The sequence below is a fragment of the Mustelus asterias genome, chromosome 19 (assembly GCF_964213995.1).
Source record: "Mustelus asterias chromosome 19, sMusAst1.hap1.1, whole genome shotgun sequence".
Taxonomy (NCBI): Eukaryota; Metazoa; Chordata; class Chondrichthyes; order Carcharhiniformes; family Triakidae; genus Mustelus; species Mustelus asterias.
The window spans coordinates 46,392,821-46,409,913 of NC_135819.1; the positions used below are offsets into that span (position 1 = coordinate 46,392,821).

At 39.1% G+C, this 17,093-nt stretch overlaps 1 protein-coding gene across 3 annotated transcripts in view; it reads right to left on the reverse strand.

The window, feature by feature from the left end:
• Positions 1-2,462: 2,462 nt before the first annotated feature.
• Positions 2,463-17,093, reverse strand: part of bltp3b (bridge-like lipid transfer protein family member 3B) — a 136,251-nt gene continuing 121,620 nt past the window's right edge. For all 3 annotated transcript variants that reach the window (XM_078235479.1, XM_078235478.1, XM_078235480.1), the window contains 4 exons: positions 14,750-15,009; positions 12,665-12,773; positions 6,144-6,343; positions 2,463-3,462 (listed from right to left, as the gene is read on the reverse strand). In XM_078235479.1, coding sequence (XP_078091605.1) covers positions 3,340-3,462; positions 6,144-6,343; positions 12,665-12,773; positions 14,750-15,009 — 692 coding nt within the window. In that variant the 3' untranslated portion in view covers positions 2,463-3,339. The remainder of the gene's footprint in view (positions 3,463-6,143; positions 6,344-12,664; positions 12,774-14,749; positions 15,010-17,093) is intronic.

A 17,093-nucleotide genomic window follows, 5' to 3' on the forward strand; every position in this document is an offset into this window, starting at 1 on the left:
ACATCAAATGGATTGTACGCTAAATTCACAAGAACTGGAACCCACAACAATCTTATTCCAATTTGAATGTTAGCACTGAACCAAGGTTACTATCTCATAATGAACGTGACTTTGAGTGCCTTTAACTTTAGATGTTTTGTTGCTGGTATATTTGGGGGGGGGGGGGGGAGTTTTAATATTCCAATATTTTATCTGTTAATTAAAAAGCATAAATTATATATCTTCAATTTCATACTCAATCCACTTCCTATCCTTCATTGCATAAGATATCATCTCAGCAAAACAAAATTCAGCACCATCTATGACTAACTGCCAAATTTTCAAAGCCTAAATAAATAACATTCTGATGGTGCCATGGAGTGATGACAGATCAGTCTGCAGTGGCACTAAGCAGTGTGATAGCCCCTCAAAAAAATCAAAAGCATAGCAACAAAAAAAAGTGAATGTTATTAGGCTGTATCAACTTAATGTTATCTAAAAAGGGTGACATAACGTACAGATAATTCAATGGTGGCTACAATTAGCATCTGATTTTATGTCCACATTTTTCTGCAGACTACATTGCATGTTCAGGAATAGCTTTCTGCAACAATACAGTGAATCTGCTAATCATCAAATCCTTATTCGTACATAAGGCAGTTAGTTTCTTGTGTTTATTAGGGTTTTGGACCTTTATTATTTGTAACTGCAATCTGTAACTATGTTTATACTTGAGAGGAACTAAGTACATTGTTTAGCTAGGAAATCTGATTAATCTCCCACATGTTCATAATTCCAAACTGTCTTGTTTTCTCTATATTCAACATATGACAACAACCCTCTGTTATATACATACAGATTAGTCAAGAGCTCACTGCTGTGTGCATTATTGGCAACATACCATTGAGTAGTATATTTTAATTCTGCACCTTGCTCTTATGCCCACATCAAGCCCGGCATAAACTGGAGAAGCAACATCTCTGGTTGGGCACGTTGCAGACGTTGGGCCTCGATGTTGAGTTTGGCAACTTCAGATTTTTATCTTTCTCCTCCTCCTCAAACCTCCACCTTTTAAAAAAATGTCCCATACGTGTCTTGCCTCAATGGAACCCCCCCCCCCCCCCCCCCCCAACCATCACATCAGGCCATCAGTCTTTTGTTCTTCAAGTTGCTACTTTTTGTTGCAGTTTCTATAGTTCTAACACCATCTCGTTCAGTTCTAATGAAGGGTCAAAGTTCCTCTCCTAATGGATGCTAGCAAACCTGCTGAGCTATTCCAGCATTCCTCGTTCTTGTACCGCAGTTTACTTTCATTTGACCTTGAGATGAATTCTAGGTACTATTTGATCAAGTGGGGTGGGGAATTGAGCAAGGTTCCAAAGTTTGAGGTTCAAATGTACTGCCTAGTGTGGCACCTAGCTTTGCTAATTACGAAGGCCCCCAGTTCAATTTCCACTGTGCTGACTTAGCATTGATTAAGAATACTAGGCCTCAGCATTCACAGACAAAAAGGATAAATTAAAGTTACCATTTCTCAATGTTCTCCACAGATCCTTGCTGGCATCATTAATACTGAGCACAGGATTGAGTTTGATTATGATTAATGTCTCTCCCCTTTGTACAATCTGCCAACATTTCTCATCTAGGTTCATACTTAAAAAAACAATTCTATTTTATTAATTCATGGGATGAGTGTGTTACTGGCAAGGCTGGCATTTGCTGCTTATCCCCAATTGTCTTTGAGATGATGGTAACACACACTTGAATCACTGCAGTCATAGTGGTGTCAGTTCACACATAATGCTGTTAGGAAGGTAGCTCCAGAATTTGACCCAGTGAGAGTGAAGGAATGGCGATTATAGTTCCAATTCAGGATTTGGAGGGGAACTTGTAGATGGTAGGTTCTGATGCTTATGCTGCCCTTGTCCTTCTAGATAGTAGAGATTGTGGAGTTTGGAAGGTGCTGAAGAAACCCAGGAGTTGCTGTAGTGCATCTTGTCCATGGTACACACTGCTACCACTGTGCATCTGCAGTGGAGGGAATAAATGTTTAAGGTTAAAGATTAGGTGCCCACATCAAGCAGACTGCTTTGTCCTGGATGCTTAACAGGCAAGTGGAGAATATTCCATCATACTCCAAACTTGTACTTGGTAGATGATGGACAGGCTTTAGCGAGTCTCTACAGATTTCACAGCCTATGACCTGCTCTCGTAGCCACAGTATTTACATGGCCGGTCAGGTTCAGTTTCTGGTCAATGGTAACTCTCAGGGTGATAGCTCTCGGAAGTCAATGATAAAAGTGGAATAATACATTTTTCTCAAATGTTCAAATAACAGGACAGGATGTTAGAAAAAGGATGCAAAACACAGGTATGCCATCCCAAAAAGAGAAGGAAAAATCCGAGTAAGTAAATTAATCATACTCCTCTATATTTCTTAGTAAGCAATTTAAGAGCAGTGAAAGAGTGGTCTGTAATATGGATGAGCAAACAAGAAATATTTATTGTTCATTTATTCTCACAATATAAGCAACATTAAATTAAAAGTGACAAGAAACCACCTTCACTTAAATGACAAGTTCATGCTGAAACCTTTTTCTCTGCTCTGATGTTTATTTAGAATACAATCTTTAATACAATTATTTATGGAAGAATGTTACAATGCTGTGCAAAGGTTGATTGCATTAGATATGCATCATTTTATCTTCAGTCCATCCTTATTGGTATTCAACTATACAGATGGCTCTTGCGCTCAACATGAAGTCAAGCAACAATGGTGTCTGCCATAATTACACAAAGCACATGTGCACTTTAAATGTTACACTGTACATATTTTATATCTCAGATTTTACACAGGAAAACTGTTAGATACATGATCAAGTTAATTACAGTGCAAATTCAGACTCCTTAAAAAAAGATTTGCTCCTGGAATAGATATTTTAAAAAAATTCTTGATGGCATACCAAAACACAGCTCAGTTGTATGAAAGAAATGGCTTTCCCCACAGTATTTTATTTCAAACCTTAATTCAAGTCCCTTTTTTGTCAGAATTAATTAGAGACTGAAGTGAAAATCAGCACCATCAATAAATGGAGCATAATCTAATGAGTTCAACAATCATTTTAGTTGCAATTACGGCTTGAAGTAGATCAAACAGAGATCCGATGTTCATTCTTCACATCCAAAAATATCTATCTGCAACAGACAAATTAACTTTCTCTACATATAGTTTGTTCAACGCTCAGCATATTATCAAGATAATTAGCATTTTTTAAACCAATAGCAGCTGGTGATACCTATGTCCCAGATTCAGGAAATTCCACCTGTTTCACTGTAGTCTTCAAAGCTAGGTGCATTTGGCTATGAAGAATTAACACTCTTGATTTGATGTATCAAGTGGTCTTTTTCCATCTGAGCCTCAGCAAGAGCCAATTTAGCTTTGGACAACTCCTGTTTAAGACATTCATTTTCTTTCAAAAGTAACTGCAAAGAACAAGAGAAAATGAATACACCACAGCTGTATTTTTGTTTAATGGTAAGCAACTCTATAACTATTCTCCTCTTTCTTAAGCTATGCAAATGCATTTCCAGTGGTCAGGGTAAGCAAATGACCAATTAATACTGCCCTGCAGTTGGCTACAAAGCATGTGAAAGTTTCCTGGTGACAACTTTCATTTAGTACACTGTCAAAGATGCAGCTAATATTGGGAGTTAACACTGTTGCCACACAGCGCCAAGGAATGCCAGCCTGGGGTCACTGTTTGTGTGGAGTTTGCACGTTAAAGAGTGTATTAAGTTATTAGGGATCGCCATTCAAAGTGATCAAGTTCTTGAAATGCTTACGCGAGCAAATGGAAGACTTCCCATGCTACTGCTATTCAAGCGTCACAAGGTATCTCAGACTGACCTTTTCATTGTGTTCAAGAGTTATGCAAGACCCATGATTCAATACCCAGCACCTGTTTCGAATGCTGGACTTACTAAAGAGCATGTGAACTCTTGAAAGTGTTCAGAATCGAGCACTGAAACAGATGGCGGGTGATTAGTACCAAAGTAACTGACGTAAACAACTGAATGTGTTCCCTCACTGAAAGGCGGAAAAAGGTCTGGCTGGACTCCGTTTGTAAATCCTTGAATCCCACCTCCCATTGCTGCTATCACTTGCCACCGTCACACAAAAGTAAATGCACAATACAATTGATAAAAGACAGCATTCCACAAATGAGATATAGAGGAAATAGACTACGAGTTAATCTAACTCTCTATAAAATTCATAAATAATATGTAAATAATTTAAAAAATTCAACCTGCCAAGTGATTCATAATGCAGAGTGCAGTAGACATTTTATTTTTATCCTGTAAATTAGACTTGCATTTTTCAAAGTATTGCAATTATTTGTATGTTGAAATGAACATAATTGTGCTTATTCTTTTGTACATTTTTTGCATTTGAAAGATTGTCTATGATAAAAGATATCTTGAATCAGGATTACTTGTTTCAAAGATTTGATTTTTCGGTAAGCCAATGATCTATCTATAGGGAGTACAATTTTAAAGTTTGTGGATGATTCAAAACCTGGCAATGCAGTAAATAGTGAACAGAATAGTAGAAGACTTCAGGAGGCATAGACTGGTAAAACGGGCAGTCACATAGCAGATGTAATTTAATGGCGCTAAGTGAATTTATGCGGCACAGTGGTTAGCACTGCTCATCACAGCGCCAGGGACCCAGGATCGATTCCCGGCTTGGGTCACTGTCTGTGTGGAGTTTGCACATTCTCCCTGTGTCTGCGTGGGTTTCCTCCGGGTGCTCCGGTTTCCTCCCACGGTCCAAAGATGTGCGGGTTAGGTGGATTGGCCATGCTAAATTGCCCCTTCATGTCAGGGGGACTAGCTAGGGTAAATGCATGGGGTTATTGAGATAGGGCCTGGGTGGGATTGTGGTCGGTGCAGACTCGATGGGTCAAATGGCTGCCTTTTGCACTGTAGGATTCTATGCACTTTTGGTGGAATAACATACCAGATCAGAGGGATGAGATCCACAAATCGTTTGAGAGTAGGAGAGCATGGTGAAAAGGTGGTTAAACAAAACATGTGATGCTTGACTTTGTAAACAGTCGTTTTTGTACTCAATGCAATGCTACCAAGTCACGGTGAACCTTTACAAATCAAAGGTTAGACCTCAGCTGGACTATTGTGTACAATTCCAGGGCATGAAACTTTTACAAAAAGTATGACTGCCTTGGTGAGAATACCGAGGAGGTTTACCAGAATGATAGCAGGGATAAGAAGTTAGGAGGAGGGATTAGGGAAACTGCTTCGAGCAAAGAAAGTTGAGGGGAAATCTACAGAGGCATTCCAAATTCTGAGGGATTTAAATGGGATAAGTAACCAGAGGTCAAAGATTTAAATAATTGGCTAAAGAACAGAAGGGGAAAGTAGGAGAACTTTTTCACACAGAGGGTTGTTAGGATTCTGAATGACTACCTGAAAGTGTGGTGGAAGCAGGAATTTTCAAAAGCTAATTGGAAACACGCCTGAAGAGAACCAGCCTGCAGGGTCATAAGGAAAAAGCTGGAAGTATATCAAGAGCTCTTTTAAAGAACCATGACAGGCTGAATAGCCTCATATAAAATTTGATTTAATTGTGGTTCTAATATCTTTATTTTTAGTCTGTTAGGTTGTTGCCTTGTGTTACATAAAATACAAACGTATGTAATGCAGCATGTTGAAAATGTGTTTTTGTGCACATGTGAATCCTGCATTCCCAAACTCGGTATACAACCCTCCAATTCAGTTCTCTTGCACTTGCCAAATTTGCACTGCTGCACCATTGGAAGCTGTGCATTCAGCTGCCTAGACTCTTAGTTGTGGAATTCCTTCCGCTTCTGTCTCTCTCTCTAAGATGTTCCTTAGCACTTTTTTGGCCAAGCTTTTGTCACATGTCCTCATATGGCTTAATGTAGATTTTTATTTGATACCCCTTCAGTGGAGGGTGGTGGGGAGTGGGGCTTACTATATTAAGGGCACTGTATTAATGCAAGTTACTGTCATTGTTTTAATATCCTATTCTCTTCCAGCAGGATTGACTGACAAACTAATTAAGTCAAAACATTGTTCTGGAACAAAGGGAAATTTTTTTTGTACTTCTCATTACTCCTTACCTGTTCCCGCTCAACTGAGTATCCAGCAGCTGACTCGACTCCAAGATCTGACTGCCCAGGTGCCTGTGGGTTCTTTGGAACTGTTTGTGTGGACTGTGACACATATCTAACCTTCTTTGATTCATCACATTTTAAGCAGGATAATACTGTTTGTTTTGTGGATTTACTGTTTGCTGGGTTCTGACTCGATAGCTGGGCACCTAGATGACAGAAACACAGATAAACAAGTTATCAGCCAGACTCAATGTAAACAGGTGTTAATCTATTAGAAAGCATTGAAGTTATCAAATTACAGAAATTAAATTCCTATAATCCATTTCATAATGTACAAGTTGTACATTAGAACAAAAATAGAAAACATACACAAAATATACCGCAAAATCTGTAACCATTCAGTGAATGAAATATGGACCAACATGACAAGTAATGTCAATTGACCCAGATTTAAAGGTTCAGACTATACTACATCAACAATAATGTTCCAGCCATAAATAGAACTTGGACAAAATACCAGAGACAAACTGGACATTAAAGAGTTCAACTCAAAAATCTCATGACAATTTCAGAAATCCCAAAATGAATTTTGTCACTCGGATTTTACTGCAAATGGCAAATTAATTTTCAGTCATTTTGTGCCAGATGCTTTCACAGTTTGTGTAAAGCAGAGTCATGTTTGGAGGTCAACATGATAAAGTAAGAAGACTGTTAAGACTAGGGTCAATGTTAAATTTACTTGCGTTGCAGTGCTAATGTTTACTTTTCAGGAGAGATCTATTTGTTTAAAGTAAATAGGCTAAAAGCTTAGTTAATCATAGATTAATAGTAAAACAAAATCAATTACAAAATGTGATTAATCTTAAGCTGTATGCAACAGAATAAAATAAAATGCATTGCAAATGTTTTATTCCTGATTTGAAAACAAGGTAATGTATCCCTGAATATGAACGTGAGCAGTGGATTGACAAACAGTGCTTTATCTTTGGCATCGACCAGACATATGAACATATGAAATAGGAGCAGAAGTAGGCCATTCAGCACCTTGAGACTGCTCTGAAATTCAATAAGATCATAGCTGATCTGTTTGTTAAGTTCCACATTCCCCATCTATCCCTGATAGACTTTTATTAGGCAAGAGAATCAAAAGTTATCTTTCTATCTCTGTCTTAAAAATATTCAGTGATCCTGTTTCCACTGCCTTCTGAGGCAGAGTTCTAAAGTCGCACAATCCTCAGAAAACATTTCTCCTCATTTCTGTTCAATAAGGACAATTCCCTAATTTTAAAACAATCTCCCTAGTTCTGGGCTCACCCATAAGAGGAAACTTCCTTCCAACGTCCACCTTGTCAATACCATTCAGGATATTATTTACTTCAATCACGTCACCCCTCACTCTTCTGAACTCTAGTGGAAACAAGCCCAGCCTTTCCAACCTATCCTCATAAGACAACCCGCTCATTGCAGGTATCAATCTAGTAAACCTTCAATGAACTACCTCCACCAATGCATTTACATCCTTCCTTAAATAAGGAGACCAAAACTGCACACACTACTAGAGATGTGGTCTCACCAATGCCGAAAACAACTGAATAACATGCTTATTTTTATGTTCAATTCTTCTTGTATTAAAGGATAGCAATGCCTTCTTGTGTGCTGCACCTGCATACTATGTGACTCATGCACATCAACACTTAAATCCCTCTGCATCTCAGCATTCTGCAGTCGTTCTCCATTTCAGTAATAATCTTTTTTTAATACTATCTGCCAAAGTGAACAACTTCACCTTTTCCTACATTATACTCCACCTATCCGATTTTTTTTTTTGCCCATTCACTCAAACTATCTATATCTAGCTATCTGCAAACTCCATATGTCGTCTTCACAACATATTTTCCTAACCACCTTTGTGTCATTTGAAAATTTAGCTACCATGTTTTCACTCCCTCATCGAAGTCATTGATGTAAATTGTAAAGAGTTGATGCTACAGCACAGACTCCTGTGGGCCTCCATTCGTCACAACCTCCCAATCAGACAAAGACTCATTTATACATACTCTGTTTTCTGACAGTCAGCCAATCTTCAATCCAGGCTAATCTATTGCCCTCTACATCGCGAGCTTTATTTTTTTTTGCAAACAGCCTTTGATGTGGCACATTATCAAATGCTTCCTGGAAATTCATGTATAGTACATCTACAGGGTCCTCGCTATCCAAAGCACATGTTACTCCTTCAAAGAGCTCTAGTAAATTGGTTAAATATGATTTCCCTTTTATAAAACTATGCTGACTCTTCCCAATTACCTTGAGCTTGTCTGCCATAGCCTCTTTAATGACCGATTCTAACAACTTCTCCATGACATGTCAAGCTAGCTGGCCTATAATTTCCTGTTTTGTGCCTCCCTTCTTGAATAGAGGTTTGCTACTTTCTAGTCTAATGGAACCTTTCCAGAATCTAACAACACATCCACTATCACAATTGAGGATCCTGGGATCAAGTCCATCAGGACTTGGAGTCTTGTCAGTCTGCAGCTCTATCAGTTTACTCAGTATTGCTTCCCTCGTGATTTGAATTTCACCAAGTTTCTTTCTCCCCCCCCCCCCAATCTCCCAAATAACAGCTATTACTGAATGTTTCTTGTATCTTCTATAATGAATACAGAAGTAATATTTGTTAATTTCATCCGTCATTTCCTTTTTATCTACTATTAACTTCTCATTCTCACTTTAAAGGACCAATACTCACTACTTTTTTCCTGTTTAAATACCTGTAAAAACTCTTGCCATCTGTTTTGACTAGCTTCCTCTTGTACTCTAATTTCTTTCTTCGGGGGTGGGGGGGTTGGAGAGCAGCACTGCTGCCTCAGCCCCAGGGACCCAATTCTGACCTTAGGACAGAGTCTGTGTGGAGTTTGCACATTCTCCCCATGCCTGCGTGGGTTTCCTCCCACAGTCCAAAGATATGCAGGTTAGGTTGATTGGCGATGGTAAATTGCCCATAGCGACAGGGTAAATATGAGGTTACAGGAGTAGGGCCTGGGTGGGACTGTGGTTGGTGCAGACTCAATGGGCTGAGTGGCCTTCTTCTGCACTGTAGGGATTCTATGATTCATTCTCTGCTATTCTGACAAATCATCTGACCTGCCGCTCATTTGCAGTTATATGTGCTTTCCTTAACTTCTTTAGTTAACCATAGAAGGTGGCTCCTCTCTTCAGAATTTTTCTTTACAGCAGGAATATACTTATTTGCAGTATTGTGAAATACCCCCTTAAATATCTGCAACTGCTTCTCTATTGATCAATCCCCTAAGCTAGTATTCCCAGTTTACTTTGTCTAGCTCAGCTTTCACATAGTTGCCCTTACTTAAGTTTAAAATACTAGTCTTAAATTTACTCTTCTCTCTTTCACACTGGATGTAAAATCCAATCAGTGTGGTTGCTGCTACCTCGAGGTGCCTTTACTTGGAGGTCACTAATAATAGTCACATATTTCGTTAACCTGTTATCCTTAAAAATCAGCATACATCTGTGAAAATATAATTGGGGTGAAGGAGTTTGGTATTATAAACAATCTTTTCATGTTTAATAAATGCTTTAATCTATTGTTATGTTAATTGGCAGTCCTGTGACTCTATTCATCCATATCTCTAAACAAAAATAAAAATTACAAGCCTATGGAGCTCATTGAGATCCACTCTGAGACCTGACTGTCCAGTAGTATCAGCTGGGATCATAACATCAGGATGACGCTGACCTCCGTAATAGAGCTGATCTTTCACAAATCTGCAGGGATAGATCTTAACTAGAACGCCATCAGGAGAAACTCCATATTTCATTTAAATTTAAAACAATCCATGACAAACACAGAGGCAAATACTTGCATCGCTTTTCTATGCAAATCAGAATTATCACAAGAACATCTTTGCATGCACTTATTCAAAATAGTTATTTTTTTCAACCAAATCATGGGACGTATTCTGAGAACATGGCTGAAGTCCCTCTTTAATCTCTACAACCCAGCATTACTCTTAGCTTTTGTTGTGGCTTCAAGATTAGACATATTAACAGCAGCTGTAGTATAACACTCCATTTATCCTGTCCCAGTTAGGTACCTTAATGCTAATGTCAGAAGTGTACTCTGAACTGCACAGTATGAATTATTTAATTTTCCACACCAATTATCTGCAGAGCTTTCTTCAGTATGAATGTGAAATTTATGCACTTGTTAGAAATTGAATTGCAGTTCAAACTCATTTCACATAAGGACCTTAGAGCTTTAGGAAGAAGACTCTCCTCTCTTCGCTTTACGGTAAATTCAACCCATAACTCCAAGTAGAAAGGACAACATCCACGACCATTTATTTTCTGAATTCTACTCTTGAGCCAGATGTGAGATGATGTACAAAACCATTATGACCTGAATCATATTCCACTCTTCCCTGTTTCCACAAAAAACCTGATTGAGAATATTCAAGGCAATACATTTATCAGAATCTAGAATATGCTTAGACTGCAATCAACCAGTGGCCAGACCATTACATTTGCAGACTGACTCCTGATGTCCAGTCTGTCACGAAAGTCATTGCAGTGTTTTGAGATCAATGTCTTCACTGCAAAAGGGGTGACAATGGAATTCTCCTCGGACTTGAGATACTGCATATAATGGAAGAACCCTGAATGTCTAAGAGAAATGGAATTTGGGTTCTGATTTAATCTAATAAAAAAATGAAAGGCAGAGTAACCTATTGGAATAATGGTTTCAGACTCATGGTAGCAAAAACTTGAAAATTCAGAGGCTCGAGGGGAGCTTAACGCACTGGGAGCCAGTACCTTTCCATATATTAGCTAAGGAAATGCTTCCTTTTGGGAATGTCGTAAGTGTGAAAATAGAAAGTAAAAGCAGGAGCTAAATTTGAACTTAAAAGTTTGTCTTGGAGACTAAGTAATTCTTTCTCGCATGTAGGGGGGAATGAAAATAATTCCCACTTGTATGGAGATCAAGACTAAATAATACAGGGCTCTGCTGATTCCTTGCAAATAAGAAGTGGTGCTTTATTGGTTATTGTGGCCCTGAACACAGTTACACACTCGGCAAACAGTATTTGGCATGCTCTTAGAAATTTGCATATTACACAGTTTGCTAATCCTAGCATGTTTTGCAGGGATAAAGGTGGGGTGGTTATGTACATTAGTTCAAAAAGGTACCAAACTTTATAATTAGTGCACCAAAAATTAATCATATCAAGTAACATTTAAACTTGATTACATCCTTTCACAAGTAAAATATAGAACATAGAAAAACTACAGCACAAACAGGCCCTTCGGCCCACAAGTTGTGCCGAACACATCCCTACCTTCGAGACCTACCTATAACCCTCCATCCTATTAAGCTCCATGTACTCATCCAGGAGTCTCTTAAAAGACCCTCTTGAGTTCGCCTCCACCACCACTGACGGCAGCCGATTCCACTCGCCCACCACCCTCTGTGTGAAAAACTCACCCCTAACATCTCCCCTGTACCTACCCCCCAGCACCTTAAACCTGTGTCTTCTCGTAGCAGACATTTCCACCCTGGGAAAAAGCCTCAGAGTCCACCCGATCTATGCCTCTCAACATCTTATACACCTTTATTAGGTCTCCTCTCATCCTTCGTCTCTAGGTTTCATGGGGTTTATCCAAACTGAGGATTTATACTATCAACAGGTTTCATCACTAAGAATTGAAGCATATTTACACAAGTTATAGAGATAAGCAGCACATAAACAGGCCCTTTGGCTCAACTTGTCCATGCCGATCAGGTTTCCTAAACTGAACTAATCCAATTTGCCTGCATTTGGCCCATATCCCTCTAAACCTTTCCCATCCATGTACCTGTAGTACGAATGTCTTTAAATGTTGTAATTGTACCCGCCTCTACTACCTCCTCTGGGAGCTCATTTCCATATCCGCACCACCCTCTGTGTGAAAAAGTTGTCCCTCAGATCACTTTTAAATCTTTCCCCTCTCACTTTAAACCTATGCCCTCTAGTTACATAAAGGAGTGATGTTTCCCACATCAGTTACCGGACAGACCACCCAAAGACACTGGACCTTTGAGGTGGTGGGGCTGTGAGATCTGTAGCCAGTCACTTTCACTTAGCTAAGTAGGTTTTTGAAATATTTCAGGGTGGATATCCTCTGGTTGTTGTTTCTTGCCCCACACTAAAACAATACTGCTCTGATCCTGTCTCTGCTCACAAACAAAGATGGCTACTTGTGTCAAATGCCTGAGTGCTATCAGCTGTAGGGAATCAAGTGGGTCCAGCTCAAACCTCCCAGACAGGTAGGGAGAAACTAGGAAAGAAATGAAAAGTTTCTCACGGTATTGCCTGTTAAAAGGATAATTGGTAAGGTCATTGCACTAGGTTAATTTTCCAACGGTCTACTGTGGGGCCTCATTCACAAGGATGGAGGGTAATATCACAAAACTATCTTTCCAGGCTTTTTGATCTTCCCACGTCTGCAGCAGTAAACTCGCAATTTCTTACCTCCAATGCAAAATGTCCCATCATCATTTCTGCGCACTATCAGATCATCAATAATCAGTTCCATTGGTGGTGGCTCATAGGCTGACTGATCACGGCGTGGATTGTCATCCTTCGAATCAAATTGTACCAAGTTACTTTTATATGCATTTACCATAAAAGGTGCAGCATTTAATGCAAACATTGCAATAATGACTATGGGAGTGCTTACATAAAATTTCTCTGCAAATAGCTGCAAGCTGTTGGTTCCAATGCCGGTCATTTTTGCTTATCATAAGAAAGATTACCTCCACTATCTACTGTAATCAGACCCATCAAGCCAAATTTTAGTAACAATTTGAAATTATAATAAATTTTGTATTATGTGGAAAGACGATCATCCCTAAAATAGCGGTATAGTACATGGAAATAAATCATGTACACAATGAAATTCACTCTTGCTATTCTTTAAATTGCTTGTCAATTAGGATATTACATGAAAAGCTGCATGTTGTAAAACAAAATACAATATACAAATCTGCTATAATTTTAGTCATGGTACAGCATAGGCAGGATTTTTCGGATGGTGCGGTTTCCCGCTCTCATCCAAAGAGTCAACAGGGAATTCATCCTTGCCGATAATGCTCCACGGAGCCTTAATTGGTCGATGACAAGATATGCATGCCTCACTTGGGAGGAAGTTTCACTTTGGAAAGCTGCCGGCCGCTAGGAGCTCTATAGTACCAGCAGCACCAGGTTCAAGTAGTGACTACTGCTGGTATTACAGGCATGCCCAAAGGAGAGTTACTAATGGAAGCTGGACTTTGGATATTAGTGGGATGCAGCCAACAGGCCCCAGTTTGGGGGGGGGGGGGGGGGGGGCGGTGGTGAGGGGTTGTGGATGACTGGGTTTGAGAGGCCGAGGAGGGGGTTAAAGTGGGGTATCACCTTGTTGATGGTTGACTCCAATGGGCACAGGGGTCCTCCAAAGGAGGATCATTGCCTACGCTACCCCCCTTGCCTGCCACTAGCTCATCCATTAAAAGTTACCGGGCTACTCACCCGGCCTGGGCCTCTCTCTGCCATGGATAAAATAGCAGTAGGGCAGGATTAGGCATTTAGATGACTATGAATTGGTCATTTAGGGGTCTAAAATGCTCAAGAGTGGATGAGCCTGCCAATTTTCTCTATCCAGTATCTGTCATGAATAAAAGCCATTGAGTGAGATACTAGGAAGCAACAACCATATATTAACACAAAAGCAAAATATTATCGATAATGGAAATGTGAAATGAATATTGAAAACTCTGGAGATACTCAGCAGATTAGTTTAAATATCTAACACAATGCCAACTCAGGAACAGAAAATGCCATAAGGAGAAGATAGATGGGGTTGCTGGAGATACAATAGAGATAGGAAGAGTTTTTTTTATTTAAAAATTCTCCAATGATAATTAAAATCTTAAGGAATGAGACTCCACACTTAAAAAGTTATTTTTCAGTGCCAGAGAGGTTATTCGGCAGTAACTAAAGACATATCACCCTGTTCAAAGTGTATTAACAATGGAATGGACAAGCCCCAACTTTTCCTGATGTTTTAAGTTCCTATCTCTGAGTGAAGTACAGCATCTTTATTAAATGTATTTTGATAATGAACAGATGATAAGATATAGTAACTGTCACTGCACATCTTCTGGAGGAGTGTGGCATCTCAAAAAGCAACTTTTGGATTACCACATTTAACTGCTTGCAGAGCCATCAGAAGTTGCTGTTTAAATTCCATGTAAATAATAGTTAGCCACACTATTACTCCTACATTTGATTTTAGTCAGTCTACCTAGGCAATGCACGAGGACATTCCCATTCCACGTGCTAGCTTCACAGAACATAATCACCCTTTGCTGAACTTAGAGACTATCCCAGTACAGAGTTGCTACTTTTTCATGAATGTGTCAAAATACTGGTCTGTAATTGACTGATTTGCCAAGAGATGAGGGTGGACACTACATCTTCGCTGACATTAAGAAAAAAGGAGGAAGACTCTTGGTGACAATCACACATGCCATTGTTATGAGAAAATTGTTCAACAGAAAAAAGTAGCCATCATACCTTCAGGTTAATCCTTGTATCAGTTATTTCAATCTTCATAGGGATTATGTCAACAGGTACTTCATCTTCTAGAAATGTTCCTAGATTTGTGAGGGAAGACATCAGAAATTCTGAAGTGAAGTTCTTAATCATGCATTGCAAGAAACCATTCTTGGCTGCAAGAGATGAATGGACAGCAGCACTCGGCCCACTTTCCAGCCGTAGACTCACTTCAGGCAATTCTTTCCTATGCTCCTGTGTCAATGAGGATTGGTGTCGATCTGACCACATAAAGGAAAATTGGGCAATTAAAAAAAGATAATGTAGCATTACTGCTAAACAAAGCATTTCAACAGAAACAGTTATTCTTTGAACTTTTTGCTTCTTAAATGTTAGGTTTGAGGTTATGTTTATTATTGACCAATTATTAACCAACTCATTATATCACTTGCAGTAGTTTAATTTCAGATATACTTTTCCCTTGCTTAATGGCAAAAAATGAAGAGAATATAAAACAGCATATAAAATCATAGCGTTTTACAACACAGAAAGAGGCCCTTCCACCAATCGTGTCTGTGCTAGCCATCAAATACCAATCTATTCTGATCCTATTTTTCAGCACTGGCTCTGTAGCCTTGTATGCTATGGTGTTTGAAATACCCATCTATATAGTTTGTCTGAAATTAGACTTTAAACAACCTGAAATAATTTGTTTTGAGCAACTATGACTATCATCTGCATTTTCACTCCTCCGAGTTGATGCCAGAACTTAGTGAGCAAACAGTTCAACAAGACTGGAGGATACCAGGAAGTTGGCCGTATTCCAATTGCTGGTCTCCAAACAAATCCAATGTCACAGAAGTTGCACAACAGTGAAAAATCCAAGAAGTGTTTTTTCACCTGAATTTATCAGAATTTATTAGTGTAGAGAACTGAGTAATTATTCAAATTTGTCAACCCCTTTCTAAAAATTCTTCACATCAACATAACTCCCCAGTAACAAACCTTGCCATTAATAAAATCAAAACACAAGCTACATAATTTGTGATACTGCCAAAAGTATTCCATTGTATTCACTGCTCACAAGAAATCAATCTTTCTGTTTTAACCTTTGCTTTCTGTTTAAAAATTGGCAAAATGTTTGAAGCATATGCATGTTCCCTTACCAATAATCCAAAGTATTTCACATGACATGGAAAGACAGGTTAACTCTGTCATTCAGTACAAACAGTAAGAAGTCTCACAACACCAGGTTAAAGTCCAACAGGTTTATTTGGTAGCAAATACCATAAGCTTTCGGAGCGCTGCCCCTTCGTCAGATGTGAGACTTCTTACTGTGCTTACCCCAGTCCAACGCCGGCATCTCCACATCATTCAGTACAAAGTCAGAACTTTACTTTCAGTGTGCAGTTGGTGCCCCCTGCTGCATGTATAAGGAAAACAAGTTGTGTAATTCTTTATTTTTTTTAAAAATTGATCATGATGAAGGCATGTTGGTAGGGATATGGGTCAGTGCAGATACTTCTCCAAAAAACTCAATTTCTGATCTAAGCTAGTTTGCAAGTGCGAGACAGAGGGAAGGTGCTAGCCCCTATTCTACAAGGATAACAAGCCATCCTGTTTACTGACAGGTAACTTATGGCAGATAGCTCAAAAGCAGCAGTGGCAGAGCTTTAGGAACAGGTCATATATATCAACCCTCTTAGCCATGAAAGGCACATGGTATGTATCAAGGCTGAAAGAGAGCCAAATAAAACTAATAACAAAACTGAAAAGAATTCTCCTCCTTACAAGGTTTCCTGAAACATTATTGGGTGTCTGCAAACTGAACCATCTCGCCTAGTACTGATGTTTCTCTGCAGATTCAAAGGTGCCACAATGCAGTTTAACTGGAATCAATAATACCTTCCGCCTGTGTTCAGCGCAAGGTATTTATGCACAAATATCAACTAACACCGCATTATCCTCGACAACATATTCCCCTACACATCACAGTTCCATATGCAGGAATCTGCACTTTTAAAGTTTAGCACATAAATATAATGTCAAGAAAAGCAATTAATGTTCACAGCACTCTTGTTATGCGTTTGCAAATCTGAATTTTTTTGCAATTAGACGTTGCACCCCTTGTGGTAATAAATGGCAACATTTCCCATTTGTAATGTTGGTGGGGCAGCAGCAGAATTATCAGGATTTGGAAAATTTGGCAGAAACCTCCAAAGCCCAATCTCTGCACAACTTTCGCGCTAAATGCAATCTTCCAGCCAGGGCTTTTGGACTGATCTGAAGTGCCCACTTCAAATAAACAAGAGCTTAATTTAAATTAAATATCACAGTATTATGTCTGCTTAGGATGAGATCGCAC